Source organism: Drosophila miranda, chromosome 2 (genome assembly GCF_003369915.1).
Source record: "Drosophila miranda strain MSH22 chromosome 2, D.miranda_PacBio2.1, whole genome shotgun sequence".
NCBI classification, from domain to species: Eukaryota; Metazoa; Arthropoda; class Insecta; order Diptera; family Drosophilidae; genus Drosophila; species Drosophila miranda.
The window spans coordinates 11,004,607-11,029,438 of record NC_046675.1 but is presented as its reverse complement, the minus strand read 5'-3'; the positions used below and the strand labels follow the sequence as shown (position 1 = coordinate 11,029,438).

General features: G+C 45.2%; 2 protein-coding genes across 2 annotated transcripts; both read left to right on the top strand.

The window, feature by feature from the left end:
• Nucleotides 1-32: 32 nt before the first annotated feature.
• On the top strand, nucleotides 33-17,838 carry LOC108157544 (neuroendocrine convertase 2). The gene is made up of 12 exons (XM_017289648.2): nucleotides 33-651; nucleotides 11,534-11,641; nucleotides 12,280-12,550; nucleotides 12,632-12,669; nucleotides 13,330-13,406; nucleotides 13,912-14,000; nucleotides 14,526-14,701; nucleotides 14,769-15,082; nucleotides 15,174-15,407; nucleotides 15,475-15,639; nucleotides 15,697-15,814; nucleotides 15,881-17,838. Exons 1-12 carry the CDS (start codon nucleotides 415-417, stop codon nucleotides 16,040-16,042), a joined length of 1,989 nt encoding a protein of 662 aa, XP_017145137.1. The 5' UTR covers nucleotides 33-414; the 3' UTR covers nucleotides 16,043-17,838.
• A 4,509-nt stretch (nucleotides 17,839-22,347) lies between these two features.
• On the top strand, nucleotides 22,348-23,215 carry LOC108154631 (basic-leucine zipper transcription factor A). The gene is made up of 2 exons (XM_017284955.2): nucleotides 22,348-22,424; nucleotides 22,487-23,215. The coding sequence occupies exons 1-2, from the start codon at nucleotides 22,410-22,412 to the stop codon at nucleotides 23,213-23,215; spliced, it is 744 nt and encodes a 247-aa protein (XP_017140444.1). The 5' UTR covers nucleotides 22,348-22,409.
• The last annotated feature ends 1,617 nt before the right edge of the window (nucleotides 23,216-24,832 follow it).

The following is a 24,832-nucleotide window of genomic DNA, read 5'->3' as shown; positions in this document are numbered from 1 at the left end:
GGACATTCATAATGGCGTCTGCTCACGACGCTGGCAAACAGTTTTCAGCGCGCAGCGCCCAAGTGAAGTTCGTGGCAGCGCCTAAAATTCAGCAGGAAGGAAAACCACCACCGCCGCACCACTAAAAGCACAACAACGACCATTTAAAGAGCCAAAAATAAAAGGAAAACAAATCCTCAACCACAACAAAGACAAACTGATTTTCGGTGCATTGCTCTGCGATTCGCGTAGCAGTAGGAATCCAATCCTCTTTCGTGTGCAGTGAAGCGCGGCCTTTATTTTCGACACTTTCAAGCTCCCCAGTCCCCCACTCCGCCCCACGAAAACATCGAGAGTGTGCTGTTAGCGTTGCCCCATCGTCAGGAAACCATACAGCCACACAGAGGAGGACAGGCCGGGTGGACAACGCGTGAGATGTTCATTGCAGCAGCCGCCTGGAGCTGCACTGCTGCTTCATGGCGCCTGCTGAGCGCCGGGCTGCTAGCCCTCTCCCTGCTCCAACTGGCCGTTGAGACGGGTGCCGGATCGAGCGGCGGATTGGGCAATCAGGCCGTGTTCACTAGCTCGTTCCTGGTGCGCTTCCGGCGCAACGTTGAGAATGACTTCGCCCACCAGGTGGCCGACAAATATGGCTTCGACAATCTGGGGCCGGTAAGTAATCCACCATCCGCACTACCCAATCCACAGGGATGGCATACCTGTACTGCAGGCTCACGATTATAGGCTCGGAGGAGACCGCCTGAGTGCGAAAAATCAATTATTTTATTGCCGTCGGCTTGGGCCACGAGCTTGGGCTTTTCCATGGACTTGGGCTGCGACTTGGGGCCTGCTGCCAGTCCAAAAGATGTGAGGGCGATAGCGCCAACACGACATTGTTAACACGCTGCAGTTGTCAGGCAACTGTCAAGCAGTAATTGTGGCTACTTAGGCGTCTGTATATGTTTCCTGTTTGTGTGTGCCACAGGAAACAAATGCACTAAAAAAAATATCTATTACTGAATTTTTGAACATACCGGATTTTTGCACAAATTTCCCAAAAAAATCAATATTTCATGGTCAAATTTTAGGAAATCAAAAAAAAAAAAAAAAAAAAGAATGTGGAAAAAAAGTAAATAACTTATAAAGCTCCATGGCAACGCTTCGGTTTTGTATTTTACTGAAATTTGTTCTGTGAATTGGATACTAAATAAACCTTTTACGCATACAAATTCTGTTACTGCTAAAACAATTCTTGAAAGAAGAGTTTTTAAAGAACAAAATCCGATATTTTGTTTTCTCTTGTTTTTACTATAAAGTTAAAAAAAAGAGTCTAAAGAGACTAAAAAAGAAACAATTATTCTACCATGTCCCCTTTGGCATTCCATGGGAATTTTTTTAGAGTGTAGAATGTGTTTCATTTGAGGAGAAACAACCGCAAAAGTTTTTGGCTTTGGCATTTGCAAAACTTCCGTCGGCCGAGAACAATTTCCACAGCATACCCGGCAGGCGAAAACTGTGGCAGAAAATTCGCGCATTGCATGCTAACAAGCCATCGCATTCGGGACAAGGTCACCAGAACCGCCTCCCATAGCCAGAGCCACCTACATGATTATATGCTCGTATGGGAAAGCACTTTCACCTGACTGCCGCTGACTGGCAGACAGACCCCAGTGACCCTAGACCGAGACGGGGACGGAGACGGGCGGCTGCGTTATGTGTCTGCCGTTTAGAAACTCATGTTGTCGGGCAGGTACTGCATAATATGTTTTGGATATGCCCTAGGACTTGACAGCTATTACGCTCACTTGTTGCATACTGGTACTGGCACTGGTACTGGTACACTGGGAATGGGTCAATAAATCCATAGAAGAGGGAAAATTAATGGGAATTCGAGGGGGTGCTGGTGGGAGTACCATTAATTAGGGCCGTCAATTACCATTTCAATCCATCAGGGTCAGAGGGTACTACCTGTATTAGGCAAGCGCTGAAACCAATTACTTTTTCCCTATAAGTACCACGGCCCACGCGTGATTTATAGGAAAGTTGATACCAAGGCCAACACCTGAAACCCACTTGGTGTTGCGGGCCGGATCGCCATCCTCCTTTGGTCTCCGTTCTCCGTATTCCTTTCTATTTTCGCCATTATCCATGCAGTTGTCGTTCTTGTTATCTCGGGACTTTATTGCGACATCGATGCTATTTGCAGTGGCGCAATCTCATCTGTGCCATCCGCCCCGCACTCTAGCTGATTGGCATTGAACCGTGGCACGGTTGCTATGAGACTGGTCGTGCACTGCACAAGATAGTACCAGTCCGAGTCCCGACTCCGAGTCCGAGTCCGAGTCCGGCTCTGGGTTGAGCTTGGGGTCGTGCTCTGTGAAAAACGAACCTTGCTGCCACTAATTGCGTCGAGATGTTTTGCTGCCCACACACCCACACTGCAGGGGTAGCAAGGAGGTCTGCAACAACAGTGGTAACAGCCATTCGAGTTTAATTAAACGCCTGGCCTGGCCTGGCCTGAGCCCTCGATTCGAGCTCAAGAGGGACATTTAATTAAGCTCCAGCTGAATTCTCCTCCTCACCGGCAGCGCTTTTCATTCAATTTTGTAACTCTCAACGGAATTTAAAAGTAGGGATTATTACTAATGTATTTAAAGGAATGTACTTTCAAATTTAAAAATGCTTTTTCAGAAGTCTGAAAAGTAACAGCAAAATACTCTTTAGAGTGGCAATCACACCAATAAGGACTAGTAATAGCGATACACTCAGATTTTCCATCGATCATACTGTACTTTCCAGTGAATCGGCGATATACAACACATTCCCATCAATCGGATTTAATCTGTAGAGGGATACAGAAAACATGTCCGTCAGGCGCTTCTTATCAGTCCACACTCGAAAGTTAAGTGAATTGGGTAGTACGATACCTTTTTTTAAAAATAGAACTCAAATTTAATTACGATTTGCTGCTCGTTGCGGGTTCGTTTCCGTGGCCCTTCGTTTTGGGCTTTAGATAATTGGGCAAAAACTCCCTATTGTGTGGGTGCCGTGGGGCGGGGCGGGGCGCATGTAATAAAATTGCGGCACATGTAGCAGTAACGCAAAAAAAAAGAGCGCACCAAATCTGTGGCTCCTACGTCAAACGCTATCTACAAATACAAATCAAAATGTATCCTAAACAAAATATTCGCTTTCGAAAGGCAAACACACACGGCAGAGAGAGGTGGAGCGAGGCAGACAGGGGGCAGGGATACGATACATACTTCAGCTCTCATTCCAATCGATATTGCGTATACGCCGCCGCGTCTTATCTGAGTGTGTTTAGATTTTATTGCCTTTGATGTTACGACCTTATCGGCAGTAAAACGTTAGATTCCGTCAGCTATTGGTAGACCCACACAATTACATATAAATCTCGATCTTCGATTAATGTAGTTGCTGGCCGGCAATTTGAATAAAAGAAAGGGAAAGTCAATTTCGCGCTTAGGTAAATACATATGCTTCCTGATTGCCTCGGTCCACCTTCCACCTTCCACCGTCCACCGTCCACGCCCACGCACTCTGAGGTGTTGGGACACGGCGATGGAGTCGGGTAATATTATGCTTGCTGCTCCTTAAAATGATGGCCGACTGTTGCTTTTTGTTCCTTGTTGCCACAGCCTCGGCTAATGCCTCAAAGCGGCTCTTTGCCTTTGTGGTGCTTAAAAGTTTACCTACGACTTACTTTGCGGCATCGCTGAGCCTTTGAGCATGCACCATGTGCATACAGCAGAAAGGAAACAGGATACAGAATACAGGTGTTTGTCTGCGGCTCGTCGTGTGTAATAACTTTAAATGCTAACAAAAACACAACTGCCCCGGAACCCCTCGGTGGTTGGCAGCATCATGAGCCGCTTGTCGTCATTGTGGAGCTGTTGGGCAAATCCGTGCATAAAGCGTTAAGTCAAGGCATGTCTTGACGTGGCCAATGGCAACAGGCAACAGGAAACGGGCGCTAGCTCTTACACTCCATTCAGGCTTTTGCTTGTGATGTTTGCCAAGCGGTGCTAATCCCCAAGACTACCAGCTACCCCAACAACTTGTCAGGTGAACATTTATTACAGCACTCTCCTTCTGATTGACTCCGACAGTGGCTATGCAGTGCAACTGTTGCTGAAATGTCAGATCTCATCAGATATGCATAGTTTCATATTGCGCCACAAGTTTTGCTCATAAATTATGCAAGACTGCTGCGACCTTATTAGCAGAGACGAAGACTCGTCCCTTTGCATGGATAACCCTCACAAAAAACCTCATTTGCTTGTGGAGGCAGGAGCTTCGCAAAGACAAATGTCCCAATGAGTCGGTGGCTTGACACTGGAGCATTCATCTCCGTTTGCCGATCAACGTTCCGTCTTCGTTTGGCTGTGTTTTCTTTTCATTTATTATGCCAAATGAAAAACGAGTTTGCAAATTCACTGTGGCCGCTCGTTCAGATGCTTGCAAATTAAAGGCACGGACATTTGTAACCCAGGGCGAGCATATGTTGGCAAATACAAGACAAACAAAAGAGGCACACCCGACAACCCACACACCCCACACACAGATACACGTACACCAGTATTTCTGGTGGACAAACAGAGACGCAGTTGGAGTTGAAGATGGGCGGGGATAAAGGTCTACCCAGGAGAGAGCCAAAAACCACAGGCACACATGCCCCCCCCACACACACACACTCTAGCACCACACACAATGCTCTATCACGTATACGCAGTGTTGAGTCCGGCCAAGCCAAGGCGCATTCATTATTTATTTTTAGCACTGCGAAACTGCTCGACAATCCACTGCCGGACAAAGGCAGGACCCCTAGTGCCACAGATGGAGGTCTTATGAGTCCGAGTATCAACTGGCCTTGAATGGTCATTCAATAGTTGCGCTAACTAGCAAAAATTGAACCAAGACTAGAGCTAAGTAAGCAGAGAAATGAAGAGAAATTGGATATACATATGTTATATACGCAACTTGATATGCCATCGGACCCTAAAAAAGGTTCATACAGTCCCCAGAATGAAGAAAAGTGCAAACGGTTTCCATTTAAAGAATTTATAGCTCTTGTGCACATTTCCCTTTAAAGGTGGCTTACCACCTGACATTGATGCTCCAAACCATACACTGGCTCTTTAATATCCACCTACAATCATCGCATCGCTTTCCGACATATCAGTCAACATTTTTGTTAGAGATTGAATTCAATTTAGATCCCATTAAAAAGTTTATGTTTGCCCAATGTAACTTCACTCTCGGCACCTTGACCTACACCCAATAACTTTTCAGTTTTCCATGGAACAGGAGTAGGGAATATTTGGCAAATATTTGCCAACTTTTTGTTTGCATTTTGGGATATATCAAATTACATTACGCAACCTTGTCCCATGCCTCTTCCGCCCGCCCTCTCTGTTGAAATATAATTTAATAAAATGTGTTTCTAACTATAAATTTGGACACAAAGAGCTGGGAATGGATTTCATTAAGCCCTAATGATAATTAGTAAGTTTTTTGGTTACGTCTGGGTCCGGCCACAAATAAATACTACTTGTAAATTCCATTATTTTGCTGTGATGGCATCATGGGGCTTAAGCTGGCTTGAGGCGGAGGACAAGAGGAGCTCCTGCTTAACGTGTTGACGAGGTGTTTTCAGGGGCATTATTTTATTGGAGTCGCTATAAATAGACAAGCCGTAAACAAGCTCTGCTCGGATCAGCTCTCATACTATAATGTAACCAATGGACCGTACTCCAACAGAGGACAGCGGACAGGTGTGCTCCAGTCTGTCGCTTGGAGGTGTCGCTAATGCATCCTAACCTCTGGCTCCGGCAAACACACCCGTCACCCAACATTCAACGCCCAACACTCGTCAACGCTGACAAGCTGCCACTGCGGATAAACAATTTAATATATCAACACTTGAGCTTAAGTTTTGTCAAATATTTTGGCCACGGAACGGCACAGAAAATACTTCAAATGCCATTAAATGCTGGGGAGAACGAAAACCGAGGCAAACACAAAGACCAAAAGTGCCTCGTGCTCGTTCTAAATAATTAAAAAACTTTTTAGTCTCCTAATCGTAGACCCCCCACCGCATCCCTCCTCCGTCCCGCCATGTCTACATTTGATAAACGAATGTGTGAGCAGCACTTTGCCGTATATACTCTGTTTGGCAAACATTTTCCTTTTTTTGCGTGTGTCTTTTCGGGAACGTCAAAGGGCATTGGGCAAAAGTTTTGTTTGCCATGCGGCAAATTCCATTTTGATAAAATTATATTATTATATGAAAATCTGGAAATTTCATTAGCAAACCGCCAGCTGGCGGTGCAGAGAACAGCAGAGAGCAACAGCATCAGCAACAGCAAATACATAGCAGGAATTATGGGCTCCCTTTGTTTTGTTTTGCAAAAATATCGCTCATACGCAGTGGTGGCCCCAGCGCCAGCATGTCAATGTCAAACAGTGCGCTAGATAATTATGTGGCTGGCGGCGGCGGAAAAGCTGTCTTTGTGCCAAATAGTAAAGCATCTTATGGGCGATTATGAAGGGCCGGGTCGCAATCTGTTTCCATTTCTGCGGGTACATGTGGCCTTATATTTGACCCAGATGCAAATTGCTGCCCTGTGGCAGTCTAAACGCTTTTTAATTACGAATAATACAAGTTCTCCCAGCTGCAGTTGCAAGCCAAGCCTTTACTGGCTGGAAAATTGAATGCAGAAAGTACCAGCTTTCTTGTTTTCCCTGCTGGCGCTGGCAATATTGTTTTTAATTCAATTTTCACTTCAGCAAACTCTCAGCTAGGGGAAACTTTTCCGCAACTTTTTCCATTGTGCGACCTGACAACACAGGTTGGCAGCCAGCTAACTAACCTTCTGGGCTTCTGTCGGCCAACAAATCAGATGCCACAACGAGCGGCACATGCCAAAAGCCTCAATCAGAGCTTATTAGTTCGGTTTCGCGCAGCTGTTTGTCTTTGGTGCTTTCGCTGCCATTGTCCTTAGTCTCTGAGGCGCATCCTGTTGAATTATTCAGCAGTCCCGTACCCTAACACTCATTTGCATTTCTCTCATTTGAGGCAGGCGTCTAATTCTGAGGCTGCTGAAAATTTGCATGCCATTTATTGATGCCTTGGATTTGCTCGGCTCTGGCGTATTTATTTATTTCCATTGATTTTCAAAAGCGAGACAGGCAGACGTTGTATCGAATGGAAGTCTGACAATAGGAACTGTCAAGTGGCGGGCCCTTGAATCGATTTTTCAGGCAGGTTTTTCCCATACCCCAAGCTGATCTGATTTCCATTTTATTCCAACAACCTTAGCAAGTCGACTCGTCAGTGGTGATAATTTATGCAAACACTATAAAGCCTGCAGCAATTTATTTGCTTATTGATTGATTGATTAACTGCATTCCGCGCGGGTAGGGCGGGGGCGACTAGCGGACGATTTTTCTTAATTAGCGCCATTGCAATGGGGTCCGGGAGTCCAGATACACATTTATCACACTGTAACACAGCGCGTATCTATATTATGTGTATGGCAGAAGTTATTGGCGGATAATGCCACCAGAAAAAGTTCCCCAGCTACTGATAAAGTGACTGCCACACAGCCGCAGCCACAGCTACAGCCAGCCCTTGATAAACTACTGCTGCTGCTCATGCCGCTGACGTTGGCCCACTGGGCCACTGGGGCAGAAATTGATGAATGATTTTCCCTTTTCGATGTCCAATATTGTATGTGAATATAAATATGCGTACGAGTATCCGGCGATTGTGTAATATTCTTTTATGGCAGCCTTCTTTACAGAGAAAAGAGTTTATGCATTCACTGCCTGATTGATTCCATGAAAATGTGTGTTGGAATTCAAATAGGACATATAACTTTTCTCATTTAAAATTCCTTTTAATGTCCCTTTGAGAGCATGCAAAAGGCTTCTCTGGCTGATGTGTGTGTGTCCTGCCAATTTTCATATATTCATTTCTGAGAAGACTGATTTCGTTATGTGGTATCCAAGTGGAAGTGAAAATGGAACACTTCAAATGCATTCTAAATTTTATACAGAGTTTTGTATTTATAGATTGAAAATACCCCAAAAAATATGCTAATAAGGGTCTTGGGAATTTCTTGTGCGGTTGAATCCGTTTATTTCTCTCCAAAATAGTCGAAATTTTTGCTAAATTTAAAGCCCGCTGCGATAGACCTGTTATTTCCCTGAATATATTTCGATACTTTTTCTATTATGGCGGAAGCTTATTGATATTTCTTGTTGAATGCCAGTCCAATAAGAATTCGATTAATATTTACAATAGAAGGACAAATATTAACCAATTTAAGCCCTTATTGTGTGCCGAAGCCTTCAGTCCTTGAGCACACAATCACAATGGCCCAACCATTGTTCTGCCGCGTGCACCCACTGGCTAAAAATACCCGTACTCCCATCTGAACCCATCTGATTTATAAATATATCCTTCTATATATACCCATGGACCCAGGGACATCCAACTATTGGAGCCTGTCAGTGTCATGTACAAGCACAGCGCCTGTCGCACATTTTTTTTTCGCGTTTAGTGCATTGTGCCACATTTTTTCATTCATTCACCTTCCATGAGTATTTGCGACCAGCCCGACCCGCCCAGAGCCCGACTTGAGGCCGAGTGAAAATCCATAAATTTCTGATGCTGACAGGAGATGAAAGATGACGTGTCACAGCGGTGGCGGTGCTGGAGAAGTGTCCAATGAACACCCACACAACGCCGAGGAGAGGATGTTCCTCTGATGTTACTACACAGCCAACAGCTGGTCGGCCCCTTCTTGGCATGCAAATGAAATACAAGTCTTCGATAGTGTTTGTGTGTGTGTGTGTGTGTGTGTGTGTGCAGTGCTCCCTCCAATCAACAAGTGGCGTCGCTGCCGCCAACGGCTTCTTGACGCTGCCTGATGATCATTAATAAAATTTGCTATTTAAATGCGGCAAGCAACTAATTATAGACACCATTTTGGCAGCACCGAGAGAGTGAGAGTGTGAGAAATGGCGACGTCCCGTCGTACCCGCCACATGAGCTTTGGGCAAACTTTTTTGCCAAATGCGTGTGGGCGACGCGACGTTGAGCTTAAATAACTCACATAAGCAGCCAACGTTTGATGGGGCACAAAAATGAACAGCTGCCACTTGCCACGCAGTGTCTGTTGCTGTTGGTGTTCAGCTTCTGCCGCTTGTCCTGGGACCTGGGACCTGGGATCACTCTTGCCGGCTGCCATCCCCGTTATCACCCATTGTGACACATTATATTTATAATGGCGAGCCGCACACATACACGAGCACTCACTAATACATACTAATGCTCGTACATCGCACTAACACAGCCAGACACAATGGCAACAATATGGCCACATTAGACTCCGCTGAGCTGACTTTGCTGCCATTCTTATTCGCATTATTTCTGTTTTGGCCGACCTACTCAAAGCCCGAGCTACGCCACCAGTTTTTTCTCTGTTGTAATCTGTTGCCAGCTCCATATGCTCTGCTCATGAAGAATAATCCAAAAATTATGCCAGAGCTACTATCTAAAAATACGCTGGCAATTTATCGGCATGTGGCCTGAGCGGCGTCGTTCAGATTAATTCCCTTATGTATGCAGAAAGTTCCCCAGTGCCCACTGTGCGTATGCGCAATGTTTTTGCTATCTTTTCGGGCATTCGCTCTTTATTTTTTTGGTTTTTTTTATGATTTACTTGGGAAGTCCATTAAACTTCTATGTTGGGCAGCCGCACAGCTGCTGCAGTACCCATTCAGTAATTTACGCACAAATTAACAGAACATAAAAATAGGCAAGCTACAGCCGCTCCGCTGCTCCACGCCCCTCATTAAACAGTAAAGTGGAGCGAGTGGTGCGAGTGGTGCGAGTGGTGCGAGTGTCAAACTGTCAGTTGGTTCTGATTGACAACAGTCAACGGATTGATGGCCCTCGAGCATCGCTTCGCTTCGCGCCTTGTTTGTTGTTGGGACACAAAAGGCACTTGTCGCCTAAGTAAACCAAAAAGTGGTGGGTTCTTCTATTGATTTGCCACCCTCTTGGTGGCGCATCTGCTGAATGAAAGTACAATTTCTTCCGCACAATTTCCGAAATATTTGTACAGACAAACAGAATGAACGGAGTTCTGTTCCGCTTGTTGATTTTACTCTTCTGCAGCGAATTTAATTTTTTCCCAGAATTCCATTCTCATTTCAGCACAAAGTAAATTCCGTTCGTTTTGGCAAAAAGCGTTGGGGTTAATATGAAAATGTGTGTACAGCGCGGTCCGCGGTCATCGGTCAGCGTGTAAAAGCAATCATCAGCTTCAATTTGTGCGGTCATATCCCGACTGACTTTATTAATATTTAATCCTGCACGGCGTGGCGAGGCAAGGCGGGGGGTCGTTGCCTGAAATTCCTTAAAAAGGCTGCGTGGGCACACTTTTCCATAAGCTCACGTTGATGGAATCCTGTCAGAGACCTGTCCCCCCTGTGGTTGAGTTATTCGTTCCCTCAGTAAGTCGGCCAGGCAGTCAGACAGTCATTCAGCGGTTGGTCTTAGACGTGGGTCCTTAGCTTAGCGGTCCTTCTGCTAGTTCTCCTTTTCATAGTTGGTCCAACAAAGGCCTTCCAAGTGCCAATCTACATAATTTCTGTTCTGGGCTGGTTAATGAGCTGCGTCACAAGAATAGACCAAGTCCAGCTCGAGTTACTGTTGCCAGGAAATTGATGGTATTGTCATCGCTGGCCGCATTAATGGACTCTTTATTGACGCGAATTTGTGCGAGTTATGAATTAATGGCACTCAGCGCCACGCAGCTGCTAATTAATCTCAGTATAAGCCTGAATTATGCAGGACAACCAGACAAAGCCGAGCAAAAGGGCAAAGTTAAACGACGCCCAGCAGCTGGGCGATGGCCATTCGAGTTTCCAATGGCAATCAGCCCAGAAGAGCAACAGTTCCAGAGACATATTACAGGCCCCCAGAATCATGGCACACAGAGAGAGCAAATCCCAAGGGTTCGGACCTTTGCTTGGGACCAAGTGAAGGCGTGTGTATGTGTCGAAGGCCGGACACAGGCACAGGCACGTACCGTGGTGAAACTTGAGATTCCTTTTCACTGAAATTGCAGTGGGGCAAAACGGAAAATTACTGAGCTCTGGCTGCGGCTCTGGCTCTGTCTCTGCCTCGAGGAGCGATGCTTGGCTCAGCATTGGCCACTCAATTTACCAAAGCCAACTAATGATGATGATGCTGCTGATGCTGGGCTTCGGCTTCGGCTGCTCCTTCAGATCATGATTATGACTGGCAATTTAGAGCACAATTATGGACATGTACCCACGCAGGATATGTGTGTTTATAGAGTGGCGGGGGAATAGCATAGCTCCGGCTAAACTCAATTAGAGGGCAATTAAGGGTCACGCTTCTAGGCGTAAAACAAGCAGAGAATTAATGTGTTTTCCTCAATTAAAATGCTTCGGGGTCTAATGTAACGATATTTCGTATCTGGATTCATTACAGCTGGTCGGCGCCGACGGACACGAGTATCATTTCAAGCACCGGACCCTGCCGCATGCCCGCTCCAGACGCAGTTTGACGCACACGCGTGCCCTCAAGAGCCATCCCTCGGTAAGTAGATTTCCTTCAGAAGATAGGAGCATGAAAATGGAAAAGGTACGGACATGTACAGCCAATCCACTTGACATACTTATTGTCAGTTGGTTGGAGCATCGTAGTGGGTCATAAAATGGTCTCCAGCGGCCAGATTGTGTCCTGCATTGCAACCCAACTGGCGAGTGCCAGAGTTCAGCCATGGCTAAGCTTCATTTCCTGCAAAGGTGGTTCCCAAAATAGCCCAGGACAAGGGCATGGCACGAACGCTGCCAAACGACTGCCATTTTCAATGTGTCCAAACTGCAGGCGGAACAGAACATCGATTGCATTGAAATGGGGACGTGCGTCCGTTTGGGTGGAACGTGCCATTAGGCCATCGACGATAATTACTATGCAAAATGCAAAATGCAGAGGGCAAACAGACCGTGACGGGCAACGGCCAGGACGGTATGGAAATGGAGATTGGCAAGCAGACTGGGTCGTTCCGGGCTTTCCAATGAGCTGTTGCCAGAATGCTAACAGAAGTTTACAGGTTCGACAGGCAGTCATGCATAACAATCGTCCATATGGCCATGCTTTCGACGTGTTTCCGAATGGGGTGCCGATTGCTGACCTTACTTTACACAAAAAACCTTCCCCTTCTGACGCCACAGGTACACACGGCTGTGCAACAACCCGGATTCAAGCGCGTCAAGCGGGGACTGCGACCGGCAGTGCCTGCCATTCATGGCATGAAATTCGATTTGAAGCAGGGGGAGGCCAACCGCATCGAGGAGGAGCCCACGGACCCCTACTTCCCCATGCAATGGTACCTGAAGAACACCGGCCAGAACGGGGGCAAGGTGCGACTCGACCTGAATGTGCAGGCGGCCTGGGCCCAGGGCATAACCGGAAAGAATGTGACCACGGCAATCATGGATGATGGTGCGTATTTATAGAATGTCGAATAAAAATTAAATTCACAACTCCAAATAAACTCAATTTTATTGCATCCTACTCCTGCAGGTGTGGACTACATGCATCCGGACCTGAAATTTAATTATGTGAGTACGGAAAACCCACCAGAGTTTCATGAATATTTTGTTTATTTACGACAGGCACATGCCATGTCTCGGAGCTGAAAACTCCATTCATTTTCGTTTTGAAAGCGGATTTCACGGTCAGATGGTCACTTTTAAAGCGACATTCATTCTGATGCTGGTGATGATGCGCTACGCTCGGGTTTTAATTAAATTTCGGTTCGAAGAGAAATTCAATTAGAGACATGTGGGACAGCTGCAAGGATGCAAATCAGAATCCGAACGAGCAGCGAGCAGTCCGGCAGGACTGGCGGACGGGGCGGAAGAATAATTGCGTCAGCCAATCGAGTATAAAGCAAACAATCCAACTTTTAAACAGCTCAACAAAAGACGTTCCGAAGCCCTAATATGTACACGGGAAGTTTGCAGGAAATTGAAGCTAAAAGTTGAAACTTTTTTAACCGTCATTAAAACTTTCCACTGTCGTTAGCATCAAAAGGATCTTAGCCGTCACTTCTTTAAGGCATTCTCCAAATGGAATAATTTAAACACATTTTGAGACTGACTTAATCGCCTGCTACATCAAAACGCACTTACCACAAAAACGGAATACAGATACTTTCATTTGTACATACATACATATGTAAGCGGATGCTCATTCTCTCTTTTATTTTTGGCTTTCAGAATGCCGAGGCCAGCTATGACTTCAGCAGCAATGATCCCTTTCCCTACCCACGTTACACTGACGACTGGTTTAACAGGTAAGTGGGTGGAAAAATGATATGGAGTGTCCTTGCTCGACATCATAAATAAACGTAGGCACATTTCTATAGAACTCTTGAGCCAAGCCGGAGAAATGTACACAAATATTTAAGCAATCATTTGCCGAATTCCACAACAGACATTTCAATTGCATTCTGAACAATTCTGATTTAATTGCCTGAAACAAGAGAAGGGAAGTGAACCAAAAACACTCGTAGTTGCGTAAGTCAAAGCAATGAAGTGAACATAAGAGAGCTATTACCTTTGGATGCACTTCGGAATGGCAGATACGTAATAAAGTGCTTAATTGTAAGCAAGTTAACATGAAAATGGAACCCAATCAGACTCCAATCACAGACCGTTTGTTGTTGTTTCGTTTCACGGCTATTACGTTTATTGCATAATGGATGGAGAGGGCTTTTTATTAAGCTTCTTACCAACCCTCAACCCCACACAACTTCCACGTAAATAATGTGTAACCCTTGTTTTTGCTCATATTTGCAGTCATGGAACCCGTTGTGCCGGCGAGGTGGCTGCTGCCAGAGATAATGGAATTTGCGGTGTCGGCGTTGCTTATGACAGCAAAATCGCAGGTAAGTGGCTTTTCACAGATGCCAAAGGATTAATAATGCAAATGCTCTGACAGGGCCTGTCCCGAAAGTTTTTCTCTTGATAAATCGCATTACGCATACGCGGCGTTATCCTTGGCTAGCGCAGAGAAATCAATTTTCGGGCCGCAGCTGCGGATACAATCTTTTTTTGGTGGAGAAAGTTAATGGATCGCAATTCGGCATTGAAAATTGAGCTTCAGAAATGATTTCACATAAACTTGGGTCACGAGGGGACGAGGCCCACCCCAAGGACGAGGCGGCAACAAGTGTGGATATAAATCTGCGCGAGTTATCTGTCATTTTTATAACCCAAGTGGGAGAAATCATGTGAAAAATCGGGAAAAGTGCCTTGCTCTGCCCTGGCTCTGGCCCTGTCTCTGTTGCATTGCCACTTTTATGATTGCCATAAAGCTGCGAGTGAAAGTGCCGGGTGGTGGGGACTCATATAAATATTGATTTATAATTTCCGCCATTAGAATTAATGTATACTTATCGCTCTCGCCACAGGCATACGCATGCTGGATCAGCCGTATATGACGGATCTAATCGAGGCCAACTCCATGGGCCATGAGCCGCACAAAATCCATATCTACAGCGCCTCCTGGGGCCCCACGGACGATGGCAAAACGGTCGACGGTCCCCGGAATGCCACCATGAGGGCGATTGTCCAGGGCGTCAATGAGGTATGCCATTTGCAAAATAGTGCTCCAATCCCCGGTCATTATTGCTAATCTTTGGCACCACCCGCAGGGTCGAAATGGTCTGGGCAACATCTATGTCTGGGCATCGGGCGATGGTGGCGAGGAGGACGACTGCAACTGTGATGGCTATGCCGCCTCCATGTGGACGATTTCCATTAACAGCGCCATTAACGACGGCCAGAACGCTCACTACGACGAGAGCTGCAGCTCCACGCTGGCATCCACGTTCAGCAACGGTGCCAAGGACCCCAACACGGGCGTTGCCACCACTGACCTGTACGGCAAGTGTACGACCACTCACTCGGGCACCAGTGCGGCGGCGCCCGAAGCAGCGGGCGTCTTTGCTTTGGCCTTGGAGGCAAAGTGAGTAGAGTCCCCCCACCTTTTGCTCTCTGCAGCATTATGAATTTATGCTAATCCAACCCGACTCCACTTCGCTATCCCACGTCCACAGCCCACAACTCACTTGGCGCGACATCCAGCATCTGACGGTACTGACATCGAAGCGCAACTCTCTGTTCGATGCCAAGAACCGCTTCCACTGGACAATGAACGGCGTGGGCCTGGAGTTCAACCACCTCTTCGGGTTCGGCGTGCTCGATGCTGGTGCAATGGTGACGCTCTCTAAGCAATGGCATGCAGTGCCACCGCGCTACCATTGCGAGGCGGGCGCGATAACCCAATCGCAGTGAGTATTCCTATCTATGGTTGGATTCGGACAGGTTAAACCTCTCAATCCTATCCTTCTCTCCTAGGGCAATTATCATGGGTCGCTCACTGTTCTGGGACATTAAGACCGATGCCTGCAAGGGCACTGACACGGAGGTCAACTACTTGGAGCACGTTCAGGCTGTGATCTCGGCGAATTCTACGCGACGCGGCGATCTGGAACTCTTCCTTACATCTCCCATGGGCACCAAGTGAGTAATCTAACCTGAATCACTGTCAACAAGAGGTTCACCTTATTTCATTCACAGATCAATGATCCTGTCGCGTCGCGCCAATGATGATGACCATCGCGATGGCTTCACCAAGTGGCCCTTCATGACCACTCATTCCTGGGGCGAGTATCCGCAGGGAACCTGGAAGCTAGAGGTGAAATATGAACCACTTTAGCGATAGATTGCACTATCTAATCAATTCCACTCCCACTTACCACAGGCACGTTTCAATTCCCCTCAAACCCGACATGGTAATCTGCTGGAATGGTCTCTCGTGCTGCATGGCACCAAGGAGGCGCCCTATCGCACTCTGCACCCATCCTCGCCGCACTCGAAGCTGGCCATCGTGAAGAAGGCCCACGAGGACAAGAAGATGAAGTAGGGTGGGTCTCCATCCGCCAGGTCCGTAGCGACTACCATTAGGCAGCTTGGCGTTTTATCAACGAGTGTAGAGAGAGAGAGAGAGAGAGAGAGAGAGAGAGAGAGAGCGAGGTTCAATAAAAGTGCTGGCTGTGTTTTATTTTGGAATAGGATTGATTGAGATTAAACTATTGATTTCTCTGCGTATCTCTAATTTGATTTTCCTTCTTGCAGTTTTCGTGTTTGCTTTGCTGAACTGAAAGTTCATGTTTCCATAGAAAGTCTCTAATGTTTTGTTATCTTAAAAATATTAGTTGACTGATTCTGTTGAGCTAGCGCACAGGGTGCCATGGTCCATTCCAGTACTTTTATCTATTCTTCTTTTCTGGAACTTGCAAAGCGCACAGTAGAAAATCTATTAAATAAACTAGGCTCAAGCAGAAGATCAGAGCAAAACTCCTTTTTGAATATCAGAGAGACAAGCCACAATGAGAAACAGGTATAGCAGTATATAATATATACATACATATATATATATATACATATATATATATAGCTGAGAGATCGAGGAAGGAGTAAAAGAAGTATATAGCATAATAAAACGAAACAAAGAAAACTAAAGAAAAAACAAAAAACGAAACGAAAACCCTATGTAAATGTGTAATATCTATATGTATACATACCCTAATTCTAGCTGTGTACTATGCTGTTAGAGTCCTTCTATATTTATCTAGTATGAAATACGAGTGTTTACACATATTTTAAAGCTGCGTATTTTGTTTTTCCCATTACGTGTATACAAATATACGAGTATATACCCAAACGCATATACATATTTACCTAAAGATCTATCTAAATCTTAGCTAAAACATAAAATGTTAATCCCAGTAATCGCCAGCAGAATAAGTTTGTTGCCGCTTCGATTCGGTTGCAACTTCCATGCCGGATCGGATGATTCTGCTTTCCTTTCGAGACTCCTACGAGTACGTGTGAGATGCATTTACATACATAGTTTTCCTTTCAGTTTCTTTCGGGGGCCAAAACCAAAACCAAACCAAAACAAAACAAACATACATAATGATATAATATTACGAGAAAAATCACAAAAAGACACGAAAAAATGAAATCACAAAACGATTGTAACGTGGAACGGAGCGATGGTTATGTTTGAGACATAAGCAGAGGTGTTAAAGTACAAGTTCAGAACAGAGTGTTTAGCATGTAACATCAGATACAGATAAAGATAAAGATTGTTTTACCTAGTCTAATAACTAAATGACAGCGCATTGTTAAAGTTTATGGAGAATGTGCCGTTGAATGGATACAAATATATATATATATATATACAAAAGCAAACATATATGAGTACGTACATGTGTAATTATTAATCGAGAACCCATATGAGAAGATGCGGACAGAAACATTATATACATACACCAAAACTACATATAGCTATACATTCATACATAAATGTATGATCCATATATATATATATGCAAAATACCACAAGAATAAATGCAAGCAGTAACATATGTGGCTGTTATGTTGATCTTTGATGTTGTAGAAACAAAAACTGAAACTAAACCCAAACGGTACGCACTCACAGATACACAACTACAAGCAGACCGTCAGTCAAAAGATAAAGATGTGTAGTAGATGATAGATGTTTAACACACACACACAGAAAACACCGATGTTTGGGTGCATATTTTATTTCCATGGCGTTCAATATGATTTCCCGCCTTGGTTCGGTTTTACCATTTCCATGTAATTGAACAGGAAGATCATTTAAGTTTGTAAATAAAAGTTAAAAACGGCTTCAAATGTGTTTGATTGGATCTAAAAATAGCTTGAGAACTCCAGAAGATATACGCATCCAAAGGGAGACTTTAGATATCTCTTCCAATTATTTGGTAAGCTTCAAAGCTTTCAAAAAGTTGTTCTACGCTTACACCCAGGGATTTTTCTCTCCAAATCAACTTTACAAAAAGTTTCTGGTCAGCTTTGCGGTGCTTTTGAAAGTAAAATAAAAAAAATGTCCCGATATTGAGAGACGTAAGCTTTGGGTAACTAAATCCCTAGTAAAGTTTCCATACACTGATATAGAAAGTGCTTTTGAACCTTAAAACAATATTCCCCGCCTTAGGAAAGCTCCCAGTGTAGAGAGTAGGAAGCTTTAGAGCTTTCGAGCCCAATGGACAGCGTCTATAAACATTTCCTTAATATTATAAATATCATTTAATTATGCAGCTCCAGTTTAGCCACGTCCCGGACACGCTTTCAAAATATAATTAATGAAAGCCAATTAATATGCCAGAACAAGCATGTGATAAAGGAAGCAGGATGCGTGTATGGGGGCAACGGGATTATTATTACTATCCGTGGCATGGCTACTGTTCGGGGCTCCATTCAGTGTCCGGTATATGGATACCATAATTAAGGACATGACGCAATATTCAAGCGTATCTGGCTATTGATCGGGATAGCCATTAATTTATTTTTATGGCTTGGCCAACAATCGATTCTACGCTGGAGATTATGGATTTTCTATGTTCTACGAGTATATAAAAAAGTCTGTCTCAATTTAGAGCCTTATGCAAAAAAAGAACAACTGTTTCAGTTGTTGACACAGCTAATTGCGCTATATCCTGGCCAGGCGGGTGTCGAGTCGCACCGGTCCTGGCAGTCATTTGCGGGCGTGTCCCGCAAAGTTCTTGTCCTTTTTTTTGTTTCGTTGTAGCCGGAAATATTTATTAACTAGAAATTGCATGGCACAATGGCAACAAGCAGGCGCACAGGCCGCCAACAGGAAGGAAGGAAACGAGCAAACATATGACGCACCCCCGAACAGCAAATAAACGTTTGCCTGCACCCACGCACACACACAGGCACACACTGAGGAGCACACCGGCAGGCGCCAGCGATACGTATACGCAATGTTGTTTTTAGCCATCGGCCTATAGGCCTCCATAAATCATCTGGCTGCGGGCGTATGATAAATTGTCATACTAATTGTTTTTAGCGTCCAAGACAGGGCACGTCGCCGTGCGGCCACTGGCCGGGGAAAAATGAAAAACGGAAGCATGGAGGAGTCGTAATAATTTTGTGGGGTCCGCCTGCTTTAAAATGCCGATGGCCAAACAATTTTCCAGCTCATTTACTAGCTCTGTCAAATTTTGCTTATCATTTAACACAACTCTCATTTGTTGAAGAACTTTCCACTTAAATTGGGGAATTTCTCGTTCAACATTTGGCCTTATATCGTACTCGTACTCGTTAATGTTGGTTCTGCAAGTGCAGGCGCTCAGTCCAACGGCCATCATCAATCATAATTAGAAGCTGCAACTGTGCTGCATGTGCTCATCGATGGTTACACCAGAACCAGGAGATACAAGGGCACGCTGAACAGATTCGCGTAAAAATGTTTGGTTACGTGTAGGTCCCACTATTATGTAAATATTCGTTTGGCTTTCGTTACAGGGTAACAAGTTATTGATTTATGACACATTAATAGTGACAGTTAGCCCTGTTTTAGGGTCAGCTGGGCGTCTCGTCGTCTTCACTAACAGCATCAGCAGCAGTATGAGCCGTAGAAACATCCGAAACAACAGCAACAGGTTTTTGGCAATTGTTGCCCCTGCCGCTGCGGCCGCCGCGGCTGCTGCTGCTTTTGACCAATTTCTCTGCGGTCTTTGGACTTGGCTTGGACATGTCTGCCGGACAAAGTGTTTGACACTTTAATGAACTGCCCGGGGTCGCGTGTGTGAGCAGTTCATTAATATTAATGCTCTGGGTATTTTGTTTTCTTCTTTGTCGTTTCTCCCCTGCTTGCGCCATGCGAAAATTGTAGACCAATTCGCTCTGGGCCAGACACAAACGACAATTGCCGGCCATTAGCTAATATTTAGTAATTGCCCTTTAATTGACCAGTGAGTGAGGGACTAGTTCTCTCCAATTGGCTGACAGTATAATGTGGGTAATAAAGGTCTGCTGACCTTTTGGGCACTCCAATCCACTCTCCACACCGCCCTGGTATCGACTGATCTGCTCATTTTAATGCTGTCATGACTTGTGTCTTTTTTCAGCCGTATTTTCGTATAATTGCCATGATTATCTGTCGGTAACTGAAGTCCCTGGATGGTGGGTCAATTTCTGCTGTTGATGTCATGATTTATTGCCAAGGATCCGGCATCCGGCGATACGCGTGGCACTAAAGAATTTTAATTAAGAAAAGCACCAAAAACAAGCGAAAGCCCACCGCCTGCGAAATTTGCACAGGCAATCACTCCGATTGGGGCCAAAAATAAATCTTATCATTTTCGAAACTTTCAGACATGGCAAATTGTTATTGTCATTGTTTGGGCCTAGTTCTGTTTGTCTTCTGGCCAAAGATAAACAGTAAACAAGTGACGGGGGGCTTTGTCACAGCAACTCCGATAGCCATGGCCAGGGACAGCAGGAGTCCTGGCAACCTGGCTACAACTGAAACCTGTTCGGTCTCCGCCCCGGGACAGTGTATTTACTTTCGGATACGCAGCTTTTTGCGGGTGTCACTGTCAATAGGCTGTTAGATTCTCCTGTCCCCCCCACACAGATACTTTGGCAACTTCTAAGCGCATTTCAAATCTCCAGGAACTTCCCATCTCATGGACACAAATTAAATGAATTCTCTTTATGGCCAATGGCCAAAATGATTAAATTAGGTGAACGCTTTGCTGAAATGCTCCTCAAGGCGAAAACAGGATTAAATTTTTCCTCTAACAAATTATGCATATTTATAAATGTAAATGTAAATGCTGCCCAGTGGCCATTGTCCACCCACAACCCGCCTCCAGGATCTACTCCCATCTACCTGATGAGCAGCCGTCGGCAGCTGTACCTCGTAGTCATCCCTGATGGATGACTTCTCATTATGTGCATAAATGGGTATTGTCCGGGCCATCACCATCTCCTACTAGCCTGTTGCGTTGGTGTTCTGCCTTTTGGCCCTGTCTTGTCTGATGGAATGTTTCGGTTATTTAGGCAAATAAATCTGGGCATATACAAAGCACTTTCCACTGAGAGAAAGTACTTATTGAACTCAGTTATTCCGAGCGAAATGTCCATTGTTTCGAAATAACAATTTGAGAGATGGTTGATTGCTAATTTAAACTACAACGATTAAAATTAAGAATACAAATACAATCAACTAACAATCTCCTCATAAATACTGAATTTCAGCGTCGTTTTACAAGTGTATCTAAACTGGTTTATGATGTATTCAATTGACAGCCACAGCCATATAGCTGCTTGGTGCTTGGCCTGTCCGCCTTTATCAATTAGAGCACATCCTTAACGTCTCTCACACAGATACGAACGCACACACATGAGATTTATGTACAGCAATCAGAACAATTAACTGGACCAGAAACTCTAGACAGAGGAAGTGTGCTGATGTCCGATGTCTCTATGTGTGTGTGTGTGTGTGTTTGTCTTTGTATTTATTGTTAAATATTGCTTATGCAATGCTCTTCATTTGCGGTCTGTACATGTGTACATGTGTGCTTGTGTGCGTCTCTCCTAGGAACCATTTATACCTAATTCAGAAGCATTTGTTACCGACTAAACGGAGGCAATGTGTGAAGATTATACAGCGAACCGTATAGTGTTATAGTCCTAGGTAACCATGAGAATATCCATTTATCCATTTGCTTGACTGGCACTTTTGTTTAGTTTCCTACTTCGTACAACTGTTGCTGACGAGGCTTTGAAGATTACTGGAAGTGGAGTTAGAGTTGGTGTTGGAGCTGGAGTTGATGGAGAGCCCAGATGATGGAGCTGATGGCGGTTAATGCTCGGAGTGGGTTCATAACCTGCCGCAAGAAATGCAAATCGCAATCTCTTCGACTAATTAATTAATTATGCATATTTTGCATAGTTGTTTGTGGCAGAAAGCATCGCTTTGATGTCTGTCCGCCCAAACACGAGTAGTTCCGCAGATTTATGTAAGACAAGCAACGCCCTAAGGTTGCAAGCGGCAAAAAATACAAAAAAAAACAGGTTGAAAGAGAGCCCGGTGGAAGTGGAGCCCCGTAACCCAAGACGGGGTTTTGTGTCAACGCTTAAAAGCTCATTTATCTTTGATTAACTGTTGGCAATGCTCGTGGCTTGTGGCTCGTTGTGGCGTTGCAACAACCGCAGATGAAACAGAAATCGATGCCGATCCGAATCCCGATACAATACTGGCATATTGCAAGCGTTGGCCATCATTTGTCATATTTACAATTTCCCATTTCGCTCGTTTGTATAAATATCTGCGAATTCCAGCTGCTGGGTGCCAGTTACAGAGTTTCCAGAGTGTGAAACAGACTCTCAGCACCAGCACCATCCTATATATACTCAGGCAAAAGATGCGTGGATTTGTGGTAAGTAATTGGGAAAGTTACCCCCAGGAAAATTAAGTTAAAGTGTTTCTTCATATTTGCAGGTACTTAGTTTCATTGCTGTGGTGGCAGCCGGTAAATTGGGCTACAATTACCAGGCAACTGCTGGCGACCGCCGCTTTGCTGGACTCATCGATGCGGAAGCCACGGGATTTAGTTCTACAAACGGGGCACATCAGCAGCAGCAACAGCAGCAACAGCAACAACAGTTGCAACAGGATACCCAGCAGCAACAACAAGTTCCAGCCGCCGCCGAGGAGTTCAGCAAGGAATTCTTTACTTATGCCGCTCCCGAGGAGGACTTCACAGACCACGATGCCACCGAACAGATAGCCACCATGCTGAAGCGCAATCTTCGCGTGCTCTTCATAAAGTCGCCGGAGCATCAAGGCCTGACCAATGCCGCTCTGCAGCTGGCCAAGCAGGCCAGTGAGCAGCGCACAGCCGTCTATGTCCTGACCAAGCAAGCGGATATCGGGGAACTGGCCCAGCGCTTGCAGACCGAGAAGCAGAGCCAGAGCAGCAAGCCAGAGGTGCACTTCGTCAAGTATCGCACGCCCGAGGATGCAGTGCGGGCACAGCAGCTCATCCAGCAGCAATTCGATGCCCTGGGCGGCTCCTCCCGCAGCTCCGATGAAGGTGTGGCTCCCGTGCTCGACTTTAGCTCAGCTCCAGGGGCCATTAACGAGCAGGGTCAGAGCCCAGGCCTCAGTCAGGGAGAGGTTGGTCCCCAGTCAAAGTATTTACCTTCGGCGTCGCTGCGCAGCAGATAGATCGAGATAGTAAGCTGCTAAGATAGGTAACCATAACAACGTAATTTAAGGTCGCATTCCTATAAGCCTAGTCTTAAAATACATACAAAAAGAAAAGAAAACCTTCAGCAAGTTTAGAATTCCAAAAGACACATGGAAACTTTAAACGCGATTATATTGTAAGGACAATGTGCTTCTGAGCACGTGACCACCCAACGCCGTTCATTCAGGAGTTCCTGTCATGTGCTTTTCTGTCCGCAGTCCCCAGTCCCCAGTCCTCCGTCCCCAGTCCCTCTGCCTGTCCCGTACAGCGGCGAGGACTACGTCTCTGATTTCTATCTCGCATGTTTCTGTCATATTTCATATTTTATGGGCCCGCTGGGCAGATGGCGATGGCTGGCCCCCACTCATGAATAATTTAATAATACATATCATAATAATTTCGAATATTGAAAACAATTTACAGTTTCTCATGCTAATGGCTCCCAGGCCCACAGGATTGATAAAATGTGAAATATGCCCAGTCGTTTTAGCCTAATTAGGGGGCCATGAAGACAGCTGTTTGTATAATATAAATGCCGCTAGACTAGAATAAAATTAAGGTGTCTATATATAGAATAGGTAATTACCTATTCCCAAGGCTTTTATCCCAAAAAAACACAGCAGGAAGTCTTCTTGTTGATTTAGACGGATTTAATAACAATTGTTGCCACAGTTGTAAGGAGGCTGGGGCATTAGCCATGTATTGCGGTTGCGTAATTCGAGGAAACGCCATATAAAACCCAACAAGACGGAGGCGGAAAAGCCGAAGTGGGTGGAAATAAAACGCAGTACAGGATATAAAATAAAGTGCCGACAAAATGTCTGCCATTTGGCCAGCGAAAAGCGTCTATATTGGATTAAAGTGTAATTCTTATTCAATTAATACGAATGACCACTGCCAGAGGGTCATCTCTCTGTCCAAGAGGGATAGAGAAACGCGATAGAGAGATATAGAGAAATGGAGAAATAGCGAGGCCAATGGAAGAGTGTAGAGAAATGTTTGTTTCGGTTTGCTTTTGCAATTTAATTAAACAAACAGTTGCCACTGCTGCGGTTTGAGCCAGCAACGGCAATTGGCCAAGGGGAATTGTAATTTGCAGCAACAGCAATGGTAGGGGAAGAGGCAGAGGCAGAGGCAGAGGCAGAGGCAGAGTCAGGGGCAGGGGCACGGGAGTGGCAGGCGTTGGGCCAAGTACCAAGTGCCGACGTGTTGCCGACAGCTCTAATCCTTTGTGAAAAATTGTTATTGTTTCGGTTCCTCCAGGGTACGGGGTGAATGTCCGTCTGGCCTTCCGCTTCAAATTTAATTGTCCTGAGGTTTGAGGTACCATATCGATTATTTTTAATTGCTGTTTGACATTACCTCTCGAGTACCCCTTGGGGGACATACATAAAAATGTTATTAGTTTGATATGATTACGAGAGTTGGGGCCTGGGAATCTGTTTGAAGAACTCACATTGAAGCGAACAAATTAAAGCCCACAAAGAGAGAGAGAGGGAGAGAAGGCGAGTGGCCCCCAGCCAACTGTCAGTCAGTGCTTATGCCGTTAATGTGGCAAAAGCCCCGATTTCCCATCCTCCCCCGCACCATGGAGG

Coding starts and splice junctions, on each gene's coding strand:
- LOC108157544 (XM_017289648.2), top strand. CDS start 415: ATGTTCATTGCAGCAGCCGCCTGGAGCTGCACTGCTGCTTCATGGCGC. Junction 15,408..15,474: donor GGCGCGATAACCCAATCGCA/GTGAGTATTCCT, acceptor CTTCTCTCCTAG/GGCAATTATCATGGGTCGCT. Junction 15,640..15,696: donor ACATCTCCCATGGGCACCAA/GTGAGTAATCTA, acceptor TTTCATTCACAG/ATCAATGATCCTGTCGCGTC.